Genomic DNA, 20,477 nt, shown 5'->3' with positions numbered 1-20,477 from the left:
AACTCGACATGGGGAACAAAATTTTTAAATCAACTAGATGACTGTTATTTGTATCAACATGTCAGGGAAAGTACTAGAGAAAAGAATATCCTAGACCTCATCATCACACATGAATCAGATGACATAACAGGGCTGACAGTAGAGGAACCAGTAGCAGGAAGTGATCACGGAGTTCTACGGTGGATGATGACGAGAGAGGTAGCAGAAGTAAAAGGCAAAGGAATGGGTTTTAATTTCAGAAAAGGAAATTACGATGCCTTAAGGTACTACATGGCCTCTATTAACTGGGTAGATATCGCGCAGAGAATGAATACAATTGAACTGTGGTACGTTTTTAAAACATTAATCACAGATGCCTTGAATGCGTATATACCATTAAAAAAATACTCCACGAGAAGGGTTCCAAGTTGGATGAATAGTGAAGTTGCCACATTACTTGAGCAGAAAAAGGTGGCATGGAAACGTTACAGAGCAATAAAAAGTACTGAAGCCTATAACAGCTACAAGGTGGTGTGTAATAGAGCCACAGAAAAGGTTCGACAGGCAAAGGCAGTTTATGAGAAATCACTAGCAAACAGAGCAAAGAGGGGGGATAAAGAATTCTTCACATATATAAATGCCAAGAAGAGCAGGACAAACCAGATCGGACCTTTACGTAAGGGAAAGGGGATAGTAATAAATACACCAGCTGCCGTTGCAGATGAACTCAACAGTTATTTTGCATCGATATTTACAAATGAAAAGCCTTTTGTGGCAATGGGAAATTGTGGGAGCGAAATTAAAAAATATGTAATTAATGATATTGAAATTTCGCAAGATTATTTAATGAAAAAACTTTCAAGCCTACAGACTAGTAAGGCTCCTGGAGTTGATGGAATATACCCTATAATCTTGAGAGAGGCGGCAAGCGAGTGCATTGAACCACTGAGGCTGGTTATGCGAGCATCACTAGACTCTGGGGAGATTCCCTTGGATTGGAAAAGTGCAAATGTATCTCCCATACATAAGGGTGGCTCTAAAAGTGAAGTGGGAAATTATCGACCTGTCAGTCTGACTTCAGTAGTAGGGAAAATCATGGAGGCATTGATCAAGGGTGGAATTCAGGATCATTTGGATAGAATTGAAATTCTCAAGGATACTCAGCATGGTTTCGTAAAGGGAAAATCATGTTTAACAAATCTGGTTCGCTATTTCGAAAGGGTCACTCACGAGCTGGATTTAGGGAATAATTTCGACATTGTTTATTTAGATTTCAGCAAAGCTTTTGACTCAGTCCCACATGAGCGGTTGCTTTATAAGCTGGAACAGGTTGGAATCACTGGGAAAATCCTTAGATGGATAGAAGGATGGCTTCAGGGCAGGAGGCAGAGGGTTGTGATAAATGGCTATTCCTCAGATTGGGTTGATGTAAGAAGTGGGGTTCCCCAAGGATCAGTATTAGGACCACTGTTGTTTTTAATTTTCATAAACGACATTGATGACGGGATAGAGGGCGTGATGTCTAAATTTGCAGATGATGTTAAAATTGGTAGAGTAGTTAATGATCACTGTCAAGCTGAGCTTCTTCAGAGAGACCTAGATAGACTTCAAGAATGGTCAGAAAAATGGCAGCTGTGCTTTAATCCAACAAAGTGTAAGGTATTACACCTGGGAAACAGTAATCCCAAAATAACTTATTCACTTGGTGGAGTTCAACTAAACCCAGTACTGGAGGAAAGGGACTTGGGTGTTACGATACGGTCAGACATGAAATTCTCTGAGCATTGTAAACAGGTTGCAAGGAAGGCCCATGGTGTCCTATCGATGATCTATCGAACTTTTGCAAGTAGAGATAAGGACGTGATAATCCCATTATATAAGGCTTTTGTTAGACCACACTTGGAATACTGTGTTCAAGTATGGAGACCGCACCTAAAGAAAGACATCGAGCTTCTTGAAAGGGTGCAAAGAAGGGTAACTCGCCTGGTGAGATCGGCAAAAGGGCGTCCTTATGAAGAAAGACTTCGAATATGTGCGTTGCAGAGTTTGGAAACTAGACACCTTAGAGGAGATTTGATTGAGGTGTTTAAGGCTCTGAGAGGCATCAGTAAAATGAATGAGGACAAAATTTTCAAGATTATAAATGATGCTAGAACTAGGGGACATAAATTCAAGTTACGCGGGGAAATGTTTAGATTGGACTGCAGGAAGTTTTATTTTAGCCAGCGAGTTATAAATTACTGGAATAAGTTGCCTTCATGGGTGGTAGAGGCCGACAGTTTGGGGAAATTCAAAGGTCATCTGGATAGTACTTTCGGGTAAGGGAAGCGCATAGGATGATAGGATTAATTTCCTTTTTTATTGAATTTTTAATTTCATTTTATTATTTTTATTTATTTATTAATTATTATTATTTATTTATTTAATTTTTGTTTTTATCATTGTTTTGTTCGGATTTTTTTTTTTTTTTTTTTTTTTTTGGCTGGTGCAGCATAAGCCATAGGCTTTCTTGCACCATATGGCCGTTACTAATACTAATACTAAATACTAAGTCTCTTTTAACTTTCTGCGAAACCTTAACCAGAGCGTGAATTGGCCTTTGACACTCTGCCACATCATAAGTAACGAGGCTAATCTTCTGGATTTCTTTCACTTTACGAAAAAGATCTTCATCCTTCTTGAGTTCCTTTAATGCTTTCATTTGATTACGGGTGAGATTAGAGGTAGCCTTTCTGGCCTGACATAGGATGGCTGAGCATATATTGAGCATGCGCCTGGTCAACCACGTGTGCTGTGAGCCTGTTACTTAAGGATGTGTTGCTTAAACATCATTGTTGTTGAGAAAGGAGGCGGAAGCCCCCGAAAGCTTCAGTCAATGTTTTATCGCTTTTAATTTTATTATATTTTAAGTATTTTATTCATATTTTATTGTATATTTTAAAATTTTTATCGCAAATTTTATTTTGTAAATCAGTTTTTTTGCATATATTATTTTACAGTGTAGTATCGTTTGGTACATTCAGTATTAAACCACTATAGTTAAACGGTTGGTGTATTTGTTTTAAATTCTTCATATGTACTCTCCCAACCTTAGAGGCCTTTTTGAAGATATTGTCAGTGTTTATGGCCATACAGTTTTGCAACACATCCGGCAGTTTCAGAAGTGCAGCATAGGAGAGGTTAAGCAGCAACAACACCTAAGATTTGCGTATCGTTGTAGGGAACATGGACTCATTCCGCATGGATTTAGGATTAAATCTCCGTTTAAGGATGTGTGAATGATGAGGATTATTGCGTGGTATCAGAAGAAGGTGTTGAACACTTGGATACAGAAATTGCATGATGACTTAAGATGCAATAGGAGATTGATTGGTGTATCTTTAGGTAACATTAGTAGTAGACTATCCCCTTTACATTTAGCAGGTGTTAGGACGTTAGTTCGTAATAGGGTTGGTAGGATTGCACATTTATATAAGATGAGGCACATTAGCAAATTCAATACATTATTGGAAGAACAGGCAAATATGTGTAGGGTCAATAAATTTAATTTTATTCAGAATCTGAGTGGTAAACCCTTAACTGCAGAACAAAAGGGGGTATTGGCTTTAGGACCTAAGTTTGCCTTGTTACCCCCTAAACCTCTTATTACTGAGACAGCTATGGGTATCGAGAGGGCAATTCGTAAATTGCCAGAACCCATTGCTAATCGTATCAGGGTAAAGGCCTCAGCTACCTCTAATCTCACCCGTAATGAAATGAGAGCGTTAAAGGAACTCAAGCAGGATGAAGATATTGTGGTTCTTCCGGCAGATAAGGGTAGATCCACAGTAGTATTAAACAGTGATGATTATCATAAAAAAGCCCTAGATTTATTACAGGATGATAATACATACAAGATCATCTGCAGAAACCCTCTAGCCGGTTTAGAACAACGTGTTAATAAGATTTTACAGCTCTGGTTAAAAACGGGTAAGATTTCTGAAGAAGAGTACTGTGCATGCAACGGGGTGTCAGCTGCCCAGGTTTTATGGGCTGCCGAAAACACATAAAGTGGGGGTCCTGTTACGACCCATTGTTTCTTTTATTGGGAGCCCTACCTATGCTTTGTCAAAATTCCTGGCGCAGCTGATTTCTCCTATAGTGGGACAGTCCATGTTTGTTGTTAAAGACAGTGTGGATTTTGTGAACTTCGTTAAAAGTCAAAATGTAGGGGAGAATGAAATAATGGTTGCTAGATGTGGTGTTATTATTTACTTGTATACCCATAGCCCATGGGGTGGAATGTGTAAAGGTGGCACTACAAAGAGATGATACCCTAAGTACTAGATCGCACCTAAGTGTAGAGGATATATGCTGTGGCGTAGAATTATGTCTTTCGAGTACGACTTTGTTATATAAAGGAGTGATGTACAAACAGGTTCACGGCACAGCTATGGGTTCTCCTATTAGCGCCATTGTCACAAACCTGGCAATGGAAGAGTTAGAGAATAGGGTTTTTACAAATTTGGAGTTCCCTATGCGCAAGTGGAAGAGATACGTGGATGACACGTTCACTTTGGTGCAAAAGGGGAGAGAAGAGGATGTAGTTAGTTTTCTCAATGATTTATCTCCTTTTATACAGTTCACCTCAGAGGTAGAAGTGAATGGTTCCCTCCCTTTCCTGGATGTAATGATGTGTAGAGAAGGCTCCAGGCTTAGTACTACAGTGTTTAGGAAGCCCATGTGTAGGAGCCAGTACACCCATTATAGGTCAGCACAGACTGCGCAGCATAAAAACAGTGTGGCCAGGGCACTTTTGGGTAGGGTTAGGACGCATTGTAGTACCTCTGAGGGGAGAGAGAGAGAAATTGGGCAAGTTAGGGTGGATCTTATGAAATGCGGTTATCCCCAGAGGGTCATTGATAAATATAATAGAGGCGTGGAGCCTAATCATGGAACACCGTCCGTTCCAGTCACCACAGTTTATATTCCCTACTATCCGGGCTTATCAGATCGAATTTCAAGAATGTTACGTGACTTTCAGGCACGCTGTGTGCAACTTCCGGGCCGGAGGTTGCACACAGTGTTGTCACAGATCAAAGACCCCCATTCCTGGGGATTCCAGTAGTGTGGTCGTATATGAGATCAAATGCCCGGATTGTGGGGAATGTTATGTGGGGGAGACAGGACGGTGATTAAAAGACCGTCTGGGGGAGCACATGCGAGCTATACAGACCGCAGAGTTCACTAAGTCAGCCATTGCTGAGCATTATTGGGAGAAACATCATCAGGTCTCCCCTGTGAATGCTGTCATCCTTGACCGGGCGCATAGGTTGTGGGACCGTAAGTGGCTGGAGAGTTTGTGGATAGGCTCGTCTGAGAACAATAGTATGAATAGGGACAGGGGTGTTCAATTTCACCCCCTGCTGGAAGCCGTGGTCCTGGCAAAAGACAAGCGTTTTATATTTCCACGCTCCCGAGCCGCTTCCGGTTCTGGTTCACATGGAAGAAATATTGAGCATGCGCCTGGTCAACCACGTGTGCTCTGAGTCTGTTACTTAAGGATGTGTTGCTTAAACATCATTGTTGTTGAGAAAGGAGGCGGAAGCCCCCGAAAGCTTCAGTCAATGTTTTATCGCTTTTAATTTTATTATATTTTAAATATTTTATTGTATATTTTAAAATTTTTATCGCAAATTTTATTTTGTAAATCAGTTTTTTGCATATATTATTTTACAGTGTAGTATCGTTTGGTACATTCAGTATTAAACCACTATAGTTAAACCGTTGGTGTATTTGTTTTAAATTCTCAATATGTACTCTCCCAACCTTAGAGGCCTTTTTGAAGAAATGGTTTGAGCATGCTCATTGCTGACTGGATTCTTCCTCCTGCTCAGAATAATTGCGTAAGAAGGCATAAATTCAGATTGAGAAAAGACAGTTGTAGTATAGATGTGTGGAAGTTTGCCTTTAGCCAGCAGGTGGTTGATTTCTGTAACAAACTTCCATCTGTCGTAGAAGTTGATAGCTTAATGAGAAGGGTGTGTGTTTTTTCTGGCTGATGCTCTATAAACTTGCTTTCTTGCCTCGCGTACCTATGCTAATGGAGACAGTGAATTTTTGATATATGTGAATATACAAAGGAAAATGTGAATCAGATTGGATCTTTGTGCACTGGATGTGGGAAAACCTAGCTGACATTGTGCATGAATTGAACATACACTTTTCATCTGTTTTTACTGAAGAAAGACACTTCATGCCCCACTGAGAAGAGGCTGTGAAATTGATGTGGAATCATATGGTATTATTGATTTCAAAATTACAGATGACTATTTATTAGAAAACTTTCCAAGTATAAGCAAGTATGTGTCCTGAAGTTGATGGCATATATATCCAGTAATTTTGAGTGAGGCTGCCAATGAATAATATACTGAACCATTGAATTTATTTATCAGTTCATCTTTTCACTCAGTACGGATTCCTTTGGACTGGAGAAGTGCATGCTTGTTGCCAATACATAAGGCTTTAAGGCCGAAGTTGTTAATCACAGTCCAGTTATTCTGACTTCAGTTAGGAAAATCTCGGAATCAGTGATTAAGAATGCAATTCAGGGATGTTTATGCGGGATTTCTGAAAAGTAAGGTAACAAATTTTTTCTTTCGGTGATGTTTAATATGAAGTTGAAATGACACAGCAAGAAATAAGTGAACATGCACTACTTCTCCACAAAGTCTCCAAATTTATTGATGCACTTGTCCCAATGATGGATCAGTTTATTTATACCAGTAGTGAAGAATTCCATGCCCACACGCAGTAACCAACGTCGCACGACCTGATGAACTTCCTCATCCGGTGTGAAATGCTTTCCTGAAAGGTGTTTTTTCAGTGTGCGGGGAGTTGCTAGACAGCCTGACAATATGATGGAAATCCTAGCGAGATTAAATCTTTCTTACATTTTGAGGACACTGGTCTAAGACGGTGTTCTAAAGCTGGCTGCTAGACAGTCCACCGGACTGAACATATCAGGAAGTCTCTTAGAGGCTTCTGGATCAGCTAGTGTTCAATCTCCTTGCCTTTACTCTGCCAGACGGGGACTGGAGACAAACGTAATATGTTTAATTTGGACGGGAGAAACATAATATGTGTTCTTGATGGTAGGGTAAACTCCTGTTTCAACGATGGAGTTGAATGCGTTAAGCAGTGGGTCTATGATATATGCACTGCATAGTTTAATCATGAAAACAGGGAATTCATCTGGACCAATGGTAAACTTGTTGGGAAGACTGTTGATGCCCTCATTAAGGTGTTCCTTTGTGACCTTTGATATGTAAATTCGTGGCTGCTTTGGAAACGTCACAGCAACCGACACACAAAGAGGAAGAAAAGAAGTCAACATAGGGTGTCGGATGAGAACTTAATAAAAATTTGGAATATTCTACAAAAACTTTATTATGAAATTATTTTTACTTATGTTATTATTTTTTAGTTATTTTACTCACATTTTACTAATTTTTTTATATACTTGAATAATAAATTTATGCTTCATAAGCTGCGCTAATGTACTTAATTTGTACTTAATGTACTTATAATGTACTTAATGTTTTCAGAATAAGATGTCCTTATTCTGAAAACATTACTACTAAATTAACGATATCAAGAAAAAAAAAACATTTTAGAGTTCTTTTCATATCCTTTTAATTTTCAATTTTTCCTGATAGCAAAGAATGAGTACTTGCACCTAATTTTATACAAAATAAGCACTGCTGCTACCCATATGCAGTACTTTGCATTTGCAAATGTGAAACTTCAGTTGTCACTTCTCAGCCAATCTGCATAACTTTTCTAGATCCTATTGTAGCAGCATGCTGTCTTTTGTATTATTACCATGCCTGCAAACTTGGACATTAAGTCTGATATACTTTCATTGATATAATTGATAAATACCAAAATAACAATGGGCCCAGCACTGAACCTTAGGGTTACGCCACTAATAACATTAGTCCGCGTAGAGTAGTGTCTATTTATTGCCACTCTCTGCCGTATCACTCTTAACCATCTTTTTATCCATTGCAGCAACTTGCCCTTAATGCCATACAGCTCCAATTTGTACAGCAGTCTTCCATGTGCAACACTATGAAAAGCTTTCTGGAAACAGTAGTAGTAGTAGTGGCATGTGATGCAAGAAGGCAAGTGTATGAGCTTATGCAGCATCAGCCAAAAAAAAAAAAAAAAAATAACATCATTCCCTCCAAATGCCTGTCCAGTTCCTCCTTAAATTTAATTAACCTATCTACTTCCACAAACACAGATGGAAGTTTGTTCCAGCAATTAACCACCCGCTGGCTAAAGGCAAATTTCCGCAGATCTATTCTACATCTGTCGTTTCTTAATTTGAATTTATGCCCCCTTAGGTTCGTAATCTGAACAAGTGGAAGGATCCCATCAGAATTCAGCATGCTCAACTCATTCAAGGCCTTATACACCTCAATCAGATTACTGTGCAGGTGCCTAGTCTCCAGCCACTGCAATTTGCAGAACTTAAGTCTCTCTTGGTAAGAGGATCCCTTCATTCTTCTCACCAATCTTGTTGCCATTCTCTGTACACGCTCAAGTAAATCTACATCCTTCCTAAAATGAGGCCTCCAGACCTGTACTCAGTACTGAAGGCTGGGCCTGACCATTGCCTTATACAGAGGAACAATCACCTCCTTTTTCCTGCTAGCAAAATTCCAATATATATCATTGACAAAACCCCATGACCTGCCCTGGTAGCCTGTCTGCATTGCTGAGAAAACTTCATATCTAACTGCACAATTACTCCCAAGTCTTTTTCATTTTCTATCACCTTAAGTGTATTTGAGCCCGTCACCACCAAATACGGAGAATGCGGAAAGGTCAGGGAATGACCACCGCATATCCCGGAGCAATATGGCCTTAGTTGCTAATGCTCTTAAAAACCAAATAACAAACAAACAAAACAACAAACCTTAAGTGTAGTACCACACAGCTGGTACATTTCTCTGGGGTTACTTCTACCCATATGCAGTCTTTGCATTTGTCAAGGTTAAACTTCCGTTGCCACTTCTTAGCCTATCTGCCGAAATTATCTAGATCCTGTTGCAGTAGCACACTGCCATTACCGTCATTAACAGCCCTGCCATCCTTTGTATCATCTGCAGACTTCGACACTAAGCCTGATATCCCTTCATCAATATCATTGATAAATATACAAATCAACAGCGGACCCAACACCGAACCCTGTGGGACTCCACTAATACCATTAGTCCACGAAGAGCGGCACCCATTGATTACCACCCTCTGTCTTCTCCCACTCAACCATCCTTTTATCCATTGTAGCAACTTACCCTTAATACCATTCTGCTCCAATTTGTACAATAGTCTTCCATACTCAACAGTGTCAAAAGCTTTCCTGAAATCCAAATATATGATATCAATATAATTTTTTGCATCCAGTTCCTTTGTAACCACATCATGACATCCTATCAAATTTGTCAGAGACTTTCCCTTAACAAACCCATGCTGTGTCTGAATTATTGCTGCAGTCTTGTCTAGATGATCCTGAAATGCATTTTTAACCAGTGACTCCATTATTTTACCCTGAACAGAAGTTAAACTAACTGGTCTGTAATTACTCGTGTCACCCTTCGATCCCCCTTTGTGAATTGGGGATACATTTGCACATCTCCAGTCCGTGGGGACCTCCCCTGAGTCGAAGGATGCTCTCATAATGATGGCTAAGGGTTTGCTTAGTTGCTTTGCCACCTCCTTTAATATTACTGGATAGATCCCATCCACCCCAGGTGCATTTCTTATGTTGAACTTCAACAATTTCTCCTCCACTTTGTTCACCCTGCTACAATTTGATAACCTTCTGCCATTTTCAAACCTTAATATCTCCTCTTGTGTGAATGTAGATGCAAAATACTCATTCAGTTTGCTCTCTGAGCAGGATCATCAATAGTCGAACCATCGATATCAAGTGGACCAGTCCAAGTATATGATATCAAAATTATTTTTAGCATCCAGTTCCTTTGTGACCACATTGTAGAATCCAATCGAATTGGTCATACAAGATTTCCCCTTTACAAACCCATGCTGTGCCTGAACTATTATTGCAGTGTTTTCTAGGTGATCCTGTATCACCTCTTTAACTATTGACTGGATTATTATTTCCCAGAGAGCAGTTAAACTAACAGGCCTATAATTATTTGTTTCACCCTTTGAGAACCGCCTTTGTTAATTTGGGATACATTTCCACATCTCCATTCCACGATGACCTCCCGTGAATCATGAATGCTCTCGTAATTATGGCTACAGGTTTGCTAATTTTCCTCACTGTCTCCTTCAATATAACTGGATAGATTCCATCCAACCCAGGTGCCTTTTTTATGTTTAACTTCAACAATTTCTCCTCCACTTTGCTCTCAGTTATTACAAAATCACTTAGCTCCCTGTTAGCGTTTGATAAACATCTGCCATTCCCCTCCTTCAGTAACTCCTCATTTGTGAATGAAGATGTAAAATACTCATTCAGTTTGTCACCTACCTGAGCATGATCATCAACAGTTGCACCCTCAATATCAAGTGGACCAATCTGATTCATCCCCTTCCTTCTAGAGTTTACATAAGCTAACAACTCTTTGCTATTTTTCTTTGCATTCTTTGCCAAAAAGTTCTCAAAATCTGCCTTTGCCTGCCTAACCTCCTTTGTGATTTGATTACAGACTAGCTTATATCTGCCGTAAGCTTCTGTGTTGCCTGATACTTTATATGCATCCCATGCATTTTTCTTTTTTGCCACGAAACTAATTAATTCTTTTGACGTCCATTTAGCTCTGAACCTTGAACAGTATTTCTTAGTTGGTATGAAAAGTCCAGTAGCCTCTAAGTTTAAGTCCGTGATGGCTTGCTATTTAGAATTCGCCATTGGTAACATCATCAGTTGATCCCACCATATATAATTTAAAATCTGTCTGAGACCATTATAGTCAACTATATGAAATCAAAAACTCTTCCCTTTACCCTGGATGGTAGTTACATCGTTAAGTAAATCCCACATCAGTACCCTGTGATCAGTGTCACCTAGTGGTTCCTTTATCTGCAGATTTTTAATACATGAGTAATCAGTGCCGATAATCAGATAAAGAATATTATTTCCTTTGGTTGCTCCTCTAACATGTTGCTGTAGAAAACAGTCATCCAATAAATACACAAAAGTCTTGTTAGCCTGCGAATGACCAAGCCACAAGTTCCAATCATTATCTGGAAAGTTAAAATCCCCCATTACAAGACATTCTGATTTTCCTGCCCCCACTCTGTTTCTCTGTACAACTGTTCATTGTACTCATCTAAGTCATTAGGCCTATAACACCCTCCTTCTGATGCTGCATAAGCTTGCTTTCTTGTATCCTATGCCTCTACTAATGCTAATGCAAATATACATGCACCTGTTCTTTTTCTTAGTTTCCCTAACATAGCCCATGTATTTACTTGATGACTCCCAGCTGCTCTTGAAATCTCCAGCAACGTGCTGTCTAGGCTGCTGCTCATTAGAATAGAAGTGCAAGAATCACTTTCACCTTCTGTGCCTCTGGCTACTGTCATTTTCCATTTCCCAGTGTTTATGTCACCCCAAACAGACTCAACATTGCACTGTTCATCCATGTCAACTGGATGCACTTCCTTAAATTTTATGTGTTTCTTAACTAACAGCATGACCCCTCCTCCCTTCCTACTGTGTTAGCATTAGCATTAGTAGAGGCATTTGATGCAAGAAAGCAAGCTTATGCAGCATCAGCCAAAAAAAAAAAAAAAAAAAAACCCACTTTCACTTCACCCCTCTGTTCGTTCCAAATACCTGTCCAGCTGAGCCTTAAACTTATTTAGGCTATCAACCTCCACCACAAGGGATGGAAGTCTGTTCCACCAACCAACCACCCGCTGGTTAAAGGCAAATTTCCTCACATGTATCCTACATCTGTCTTTCCTCAATTTGAATTTATGCCCTCTCAGGTGATTTTTCTGATTTCCTCAATTTGAATTTATGCCCTCTCAGGTGATTTTTCTGTGTTTATCCTTTCTGTGCAAATTGTACTCTCCAAATTCCAATTCTGCATTGCTTATATCTGTGTGACCTCATGTCTCTGAAATCTCAATAATATCTGCCTTTGATTTCTTGATGAGCACTTCAAATTCATCAAATTTGTTTACTGTACTTCTAGCATCGGTGTACATGCAAATATACATGCACCTGTTCATTTTCTTAGTTTCCTAACATTGCCCATGTATGCTGCTGCTCATTACAATAGAAATGCAAGAATCACTTTTCCCTCTCTGCCTGTGGCATCTGTTAGTCTGTGAATACCCCCAAGCTAGCAGTTTTTTTTTTTTTTTTTTGATTTGGTAGTTGTTGGCGCATCGGCTTCTGTGGCCATATTGCACCTCCCAAGGTGTTTGCAGTACTTTGATCCAAGCCCGAGGCGGGAATCGAACCCGCGACCTTTGGGTTGCCGGGCAGTTACTTTACCCACTCGGCTAGCCCGGTCGGCCTAGCAGTTTTCCTACACTCCTAACACTGTCTCGATATCACAGTAAATATTCTTGCACGCTTTCTATTTAAGTGTATCTCATCCTTGTAGAAGCAGTATCTCCTGTTAGCAAGCACAGATGATGCTAAAAAAAATTCTACTCTGTGAGCCTTGCACAATCTCTCCAGGGCTGAATTGATTGACAAGGCTCTCATCAAATACTCCCTCCTATCGTGTCTGGGTAGAATTGCAGACACTTTCAAATTTAACCGTATCTCGCAACTTTTTTTTCAGCATTGACCTGTACTTGTTATGTTAATCTGCAGATCTCTTATTCTTAAAGTCATTAGTGCCAACATGTACAACAAACAGTATCTCCTTTTGAGCCCTTAAAAGATATCTGCCCTACATCGTCATTAACTTTTGCCCCTGGCAGATATAACTTGGTCCTTTTCCTCTTGTCCTCTTTGCATAATATATTCCCTGTCTTCCTGACAATAAAGTCACCAACAATAATTACTTTGTGTGTGACCCGCTAATTCTGCCTGAGAGATTGCTGCTATGTTGCCTTAATGCACAAGAGTGAGCTCCTGCGTTGAGTTGGGCAGCTGAGCACTTGGTGGCCCCCTATTAATATCTTCTAGGGCATATACCCTACACCTTCAACTCTCATAGATACCCATCAGAATGCTGAGTTGGCCCCTAATTTCTTCACAGTCTGTGCACCTAGCATACTCAAAGACATCCTCCGTGGCTAGGTCATGTCCCGTTCTAGACCGGTCCTCAAACATTTCACATTTTGCGCATTTTTTTTTAGATTTTGATGCTTTGGAGAATCGCCCCTTCGGTTCTCCCACAAGCCAGAATACTGCTGCTGCTACTACTTTGTGCTCGCTGCTATTTTGAGGAAGATGGGTATTTTCATAATAGAGAAAGGAAAATTTTGGAATTTATGTGATATTGTTGTTCGGGGTAGGAGGGGTTGGAATTTAATGAATGTTATTCATTTCCTTAAAATCTTCTGAAATTTTGCAGTAATTCTTCCTTTCTTCTGTAATGAGAATCCTTTTTATTAGACTTTTTTTGATGTTAAATGTTTTTTTTTTTAATATGATATAAAAATAATATGAGATTAAAATATTATTACGATTTCTTTTGATTCTTTCTTGAAGGTATTTATTTGCACAAGGTAAGCAAGTATGGAAAAAATGGAAGAAAAGATATTTTGTGTTGGTACAGGTTAGTATGGCATTTTTGTATTTTAGTAGTATTGTAAAGAATATTTTATGATATATAAAATAGCAAAACCTAAATATAGTTCTGGCAACTTTATTAAGACCACTGTATAATGGTATGTTTAAGTGCCATTTGACCCATTCACTTGTCTTGGAGCCAACATTAAATATTTTAAAATTTTGACTGGGGAGTTTCAAAAGAGATGGCCATAGAGGATAGTTAGATTTTAAAAGATTTTGTAACTTTTCAAGAATTTGGCATTCGATGGACGATAGCAATAAATGGAATGGCAAGGAAAGTAAGAATATCACATAGAACAAAGTAGTGTTTTAATTGTGAACCCGAGTTCACCTTTAGGAAGAAACACAATGAGTCAACAAGTTGTCAAAAAAGTGACATATAGAATATTAGTCATTTGCATTAGTATTAGTAGAAGCATATGATGCAAGACAGCAAGCTTATGCAGCATCAGCCAAAAAAAAAAAAAAAACACTCCCATTTCACCCCTCTGTTTGTTTGAAATACCTGTCCAGCTGAGCCTTAAATTTATTTAGGCTGTCAACTTCCACAACAAGTGATGGAAGTCTGTTCCACCAACTAACTACCCGCTGGCTAAAGGAAAATTTTCGCACATCTATCCTACATCTTTCCTCAATTTGAATTTATGCCCTCTCAGGTGATTATTCTGAGCAAGAAGAAGAATCCCATCGGCATTGAGCATGCTCAAACCATTCAAGGCTTTATACATCTGTATCAGATCACCTCGCCAGTGCCTAGTCTCCAGACACTGTAATTTGCAAAACTTAAGCCTTTCTTCGTAAGAGTTCCATTTGTTCCATTCACTAATCTTGTTGCCCTTCTCTGTACTAGTTCCAGTAACTCTACATCCTTCTTGAAATGAGGCCTCCAGACCTGTATACAGTACTCAAGATGTGGCCTGACCATTGCCTTATACAATGGAATAATCACCTCCTTATCCCTGCTATAAAAATTCCTGTATATCATTGGTAAGACACAATGAGCTACTCTTGCAGCCCGTCTGCATTGCTCAGAGAACTTCATATCTGCCTAACAGTGCCAACTTCATATTTGTCTAACAGTGCCAACCTCATTTTCCTATGATTGCCTTGTGCTGATGAATAACCTTCACAGTTCATCCCACAGATGCTCAGTGGGATTAAGATCTAGCAGTTGGGCTGGCCATAGCAAGAGTTTAAATTCTTCCTCACTTTCCTAAACTATTCTCATATATTTAAAGTCCTGTTGCCAAGTGACTCTGTGAGATTCTGACAGCATTTCTTCATGAAGGCATCAGTCCTTGATTATGTTTCTTCTGTTATCATTAAAAAAGAAAGAAAAAAAAAAGATATTTTATCTTATAAATTAAACACAAATTGCAGAATGGAGAGGAAGCCATCTCTTCCTTTTTTCTATTTATACTAAAGAACTAGCTGCTATCGTGCTTGATAATTTGATTGACACTGTTCCTGGAGGGGACAGTAGCAGAACGGGAAATCAGGATGAAGAATAAGAAATCCATTCTTCTAGGGCTGAGAGGAGCAGAAATGACTGACAAAATCCTGAAAATTATTTATTATTATTAGCCGTGTGATGCTAGGAAGCCTGAGGCTTATTCTGCACCAGCCAAAAAAAATTTTTGAATTACCCTGAGAGAGAGAGAGAGAGAGAGAGAGAGAGAGAGAGAGAGAGTCAGAAGTATAAGGGAATCACCAAGAAAGAGAAGAATGATGATATCCAGATCAATACTCTGGGTGTGTGTGCTAAGTCCATATTCACCAGATGTGAGCCCCTGATTATGTCGTAAAATATTTGGTTATTTTTTGTTGTACACCGGATTCTGCTGTACACCATTCATAAAAATGTTTGCATTTGTTTAAACACTCAAATATATTTTCTGTTTCAATTGTTTCCAACATTTCTTGTTTGGAAGGTTTAATATTGCACTCGTTTTCAACCAACTCATCGTCAATATTGTCACTAGTTCTATAAATACGCTCCAAAATGTTGGTGTCACTCAGATATTCAGCTAATATGACATCATTATCAACTCCTAAAAATTGGTCAATTTCTCCAATTTCTCCAGTGATCAATTTCTCAAGATAAATTTCTCCAGTGATCAAACCTTGCTTGAAACTCTTCCCAAGATTGGTCAATGTCTTCTCTAGTTTATCTCTCTCATCGCTGTTAGTGTTTTAACAAAACCTACTTTTGCGAAACAATTCTTAATTGTTGTTTCCATCTTGACTCCACACTTTAGCCAACTCTGATATGCATATCCGCAAATCGATAACAGAATCTATAGGTTGGTTGGTTTCTATTCTCAGTATAAATTTTTTCAGAATGTGCCTTCTGTAGTGCATTTTCAAAACCTTGGTCCATTGATTGCAGTTTAGATGAGGTATTTGGAGGGAAGAAAACAAGCTTCATACTTGTAAGTTTTGAAATTACCGAGTGAAGTTGGGTAGGGTAGTTGTTGACAATCAACATGATTTTTCTGTTTTCTTTAATCTTTCTAGTGAAATTTAACCACTGCTCAAACATTTCTCTTGTCATCCAAGATTTTTTTGTTGTAGTTGTAGTCCAACTCTAATGACCTCCTTTGAAACATCGGGGTTGTTTACTTTTGCCTATATACCAAAAGCTTCAGTGTTGCATTACCAGTCATATTTGCATCTCGCTTTACTATTTTTACCACCTAACCATTTATCACCTTTAAAAGTCAGTTTCTTGTTCTGCAAACATTTAAAAAAATGGACATGTTTCATCAACATTGAATATGTCTTTGGGTTCTTAGTCCTCCATAATTTTTTTTGAAACTGTTTTCAATGGGTATAGCCTTCTTCTTCAATTGCAACTCCACTTTCATCAAAAATAACTTTTTCGAGTAAAATAACTTAAAAACTTAGTAACTTAACTTAATAACTTAAACTAAAAAATAACTTTTTCACCTGTCTATGTAAACATAGACAGGTGAAATTTAGTGAAAGTGTGGATGACTCATTTCTTTGAAGCAACAGATGAAATTCCAGGATAAAGGTAAATCACTCTCTCCTAATTCTCTAAGGCAGAGAATTTATGTAGAAAACATGGTTGACCAGATTCAGTGTTTATTTAGAATAACCATTAAGTTTGATCACCTCAGGATGCAGTTCTGTACCATCACTAAATCCCCCCATCTGAGACAGCATGCAACAGTGACCACAAAATCCACATTTGATACTTCAACTACCAGCTGTTTGGCACATTTTCACTGGACCAATCAAACCATGTCCTTGCTTAAACTGAGATTCCTAAACATATAGAGGTGCATCCAGCCTTGCTTATATGTTGGCAGATCCTCAAGTTACGTTATATCAATTGAGCTGACACCCTTTTAAACAACTGGATTATCTCTGTGATGAGCTATGCACGTAATAGCATTAGCAGTGGTAAGTGATGTAAGAAAGCAAGGCCTCAGCCAAAAAAAAAAAAAAAAAAAAAAAAAAAACGATGCCTCCTATTCATTTCCTCCAATAGTATGTCTATATTCTCAAACAGGCCTATGGGCTGGGAAATTCCATATTCAAGAAAATTAATACTCAAAAACACCAGCCAAGTATTTAATAAAATAAAATAAAATAAGGTGATACAGTAAACTGGACTATTACAATAAGTACTAAAAGAAAAACGGCCTCCCTAGCCGAGTGGGCAGGAGTGGGAGTGCAGTAGCACACGCTCTTTGAGTAGACCGGGGTTCAAGCCCCTGACTGCTGAATATGGTCGATCTGCCAACCCGCACTGGACCAGCGTGGCAGATTAAGGTCCATTTCCCTCAGCATGAATTGTTGAGGAGGAGGCTTCCATCCTGCAGTGGGTTGATAATGGCTGCACTTTACTTTACTTTTTACTAAAAGAAATAAAATCGGTATGATAAAACAATTAAAACAACAATACTAAAATCGTTAAAAATAAGTTAAAATACCGGAAATCTGTCTCCGAAAGCTTAAGACTGTTGAGAAAGGAGACAGCTGTCTCCAAAAGCCTCGGATTTCTGGTATTTTAACTTATTTGTAACGATTTTAATATTGTTGCTTTAATTGTTTTATCATACCAATTTTATTTCTTTTAGTACTTATTGTAATAGTCCAGTTTACAGTATCATCTTATTTTATTTTATTTTATTTTATTTTATTTTATTCTATTTTATTAAATTTTATTAAATACTTGGCTGGTGTTTGAATATTAATTTTCTTGAAAATAGTATGTCTAGTTCTTCCTTTAATTTATTTAAGCTATCAACTTCTACACATCTATTCTACAACCATTCTTCCTCGATTTGAATTGTTGCTCTCCTAATGTGCAAGCAAGAGGAAGAATCCCATTAGTATTGAGCTTGCTCAATCCAGCCAAAGCCTTAAAGCATTTCTTGGTATGAGCAACCCTGTTGTTCCCCTGTATATCATTGCCATTCTCTGTACTCATTCCAGCAGCATATAGCAGGGTCCTTTGATCTAATTGAGACGGAAAGGTCAAATGAAGAAATCAAACAATTTTCAACAAAATGGGAAAAAACAGACTTAATCTCTCTCCAAGCACCACCCTTCCTCGTTTTGTTTCAACCAGTGAACAGTCCATAGGCGGTCTGTGACCATTCCACACCCAAAAAAGTTTCTCTTCACAGCATCATCTGAAAATTTGAATATTTTTCAAAATGTATTGTCCCTGCAGGACCTTGTCAATGTTCTAGGAAGATGAAATGAAAAGTTAACTGTGGGAAAAAAGGTGTAAGATGTGAAAAAAAAATCACAGAAGGGATAAACAAGGAATTATTATGCCAACACATATTTTGATTCTTACTTTAAATACTGTAACTCCACCTGATTGTACTGTCATTTTACAAACAATGGATCTCTTACCATAATTTGTAATATAAAAGTTCATTACTAAAGTTACTTTCTTAAATGTTTTGGGTCAGATAAATGCAATTTATGAATATATTTAATGGTAACTGCAAGAAAAACTTTAGTGGTCACAATACAGTAAACCCCCGCTATTCGCGGTATCTGTATTCGCGGTCGCTGATTTAATTTAAAATGAAACCTAAAAAAATGTGAATTTTAAAGTGCCGTAAACATTTTCCACCATAAAAAAACATGGGCGTGACTAAAATTATTTTTCAAGGTCAAAACAGTGCTCAGTGGGTGGGGGGGAGAGGGGTGACAAAATTGCGAGCGTGGATGTTTCTCGCTAATCCTTGTTCAGTACGTGTTATGCGCTTGTCATGGAAGGTTTCGTCGTTTGCTTTTAATTTATATGCTTATAAATTGAATAAATTTATCAATTTATAAATTGATATGCTTACAAAAGGGATAAATCTACTGTTTTGCAGTGTAAAACAGACTTTTTCGAGTGTGTTAACAGAAGAAAGTGACTTTATTGTGGACAAGTTCTTTCTAACCCGTATAAAAATATGGCTACAAATAACGAGGGAAATGTGAAAAGATCAAAGAAAGTGATGACATTAGCGAATAAAATTGAGTTATTAGACAAAATTTCTAATGGTGAAAGTGTCTTCTCAGTGGCAAAACATTATAAAATCAATGAGTCAACGGTACGATCAATCAAAAAATCGGAAGAAAAAATCCGCCGTAGTGTCTGTGAAAACACGCTAATTGCTTCAAAAATTTGCTCTGTAACTCGTGATGTTAAATTAGAAAAAATGGAAAAAGCTTTAAATCTGTGGATAGAAGACGGAACTCAAAATAAAATTCCATTAAGTTCACTCATCATTCGTGAAAAGGCAAAACTCCTTTATCAACACTTTAGCAAAACTGGTGATAGCACTGGCGGGATAAATTTTTTAGCTAGCAAAAACGCTGGTTTGAAAGATTTGTCTGAAATTTCTAATAAATATTACATTTAATGTTAAATTGTTTCTTATTTTCATTTCGATTCCTTATGCTTGCATTTGACTTTGTACTGTCTATGTACATAGTCATTATGAAGGTACATATAATACATACATAGACAAAATTTTAAGACTAGTTTTTCTTATATATTTCATACTTAGGAACGGAACCCCTTTATTACTACGGGAGCCATAACTCAGTATTCGCGGCATTTCTCAGGAACATAACCCCCGCGAATAGCGGGGGTTTACTGTAATCACAAAGAAGATAAAATTGTTATAAAACAGATATTGATATGATATCTGGAGTTTGGTTATAAAATGAAATGTTGCACTAAACAGGATTGGTTCCAGTAGAAATGTTTGTCAACATTATTGAACAATCAGTTGTACCAGATGTTGAAATTAAAAGGCTAGAAATGAATTGTTACTGTGACAAACCAAGCAAAGTAAGTTTTAACTAGTATGTGTCAGCAGATGATAATTTACTCATTGTACTTGAATTAAGAGATGGAAAGGTGCCATTGAAACCATGAGGGATGGAGCCAAGCTTGAAGAAATTGTTGGAGAAGATAACAGTGATGATGAGGAGGATATTCATTTATTGGAGAAGCAAAAAATTACCATCAGTGAAATAATCACAAGTATCCAGAAAGTAAAGCAGTTTCTTTTTACTTGTAATAATGTTTTGGATGCCATTTTTGGTCAGATAAATGGAAATGATGAATATAGCTAATGGCAACTGCGAGAACAACTTTAGTGCAATATAAAATCACAGATTTTATTTGAATAAAATTAAATTCAGATTACTGAGTTTTGTGCATTAT

The 20,477-nt window shown here is 38.0% G+C and overlaps 1 protein-coding gene across 4 annotated transcripts in view; it reads left to right on the top strand.

The window, feature by feature from the left end:
• The window catches only part of Cadps (calcium-dependent secretion activator 1), a 1,208,856-nt gene that overhangs the window by 257,179 nt on the left and 931,200 nt on the right, over positions 1-20,477 (top strand). For all 4 annotated transcript variants that reach the window (XM_090389907.1, XM_090389906.1, XM_090389908.1 and 1 more), the window contains one exon: positions 13,679-13,745. In XM_090389907.1, the coding sequence (XP_090246033.1) occupies positions 13,679-13,745 (67 nt within the window). The remainder of the gene's footprint in view (positions 1-13,678; positions 13,746-20,477) is intronic.

Source organism: Mastigoproctus giganteus, chromosome 2 (assembly GCF_048544385.1).
Source record: "Mastigoproctus giganteus isolate SK-2022 chromosome 2, ASM4854438v1, whole genome shotgun sequence".
Taxonomy (NCBI): domain Eukaryota; kingdom Metazoa; phylum Arthropoda; class Arachnida; order Uropygi; family Thelyphonidae; genus Mastigoproctus; species Mastigoproctus giganteus.
The sequence above is the reverse complement of the archived record's forward strand: the minus strand, read 5'-3'. Positions and strand labels throughout refer to the sequence as shown.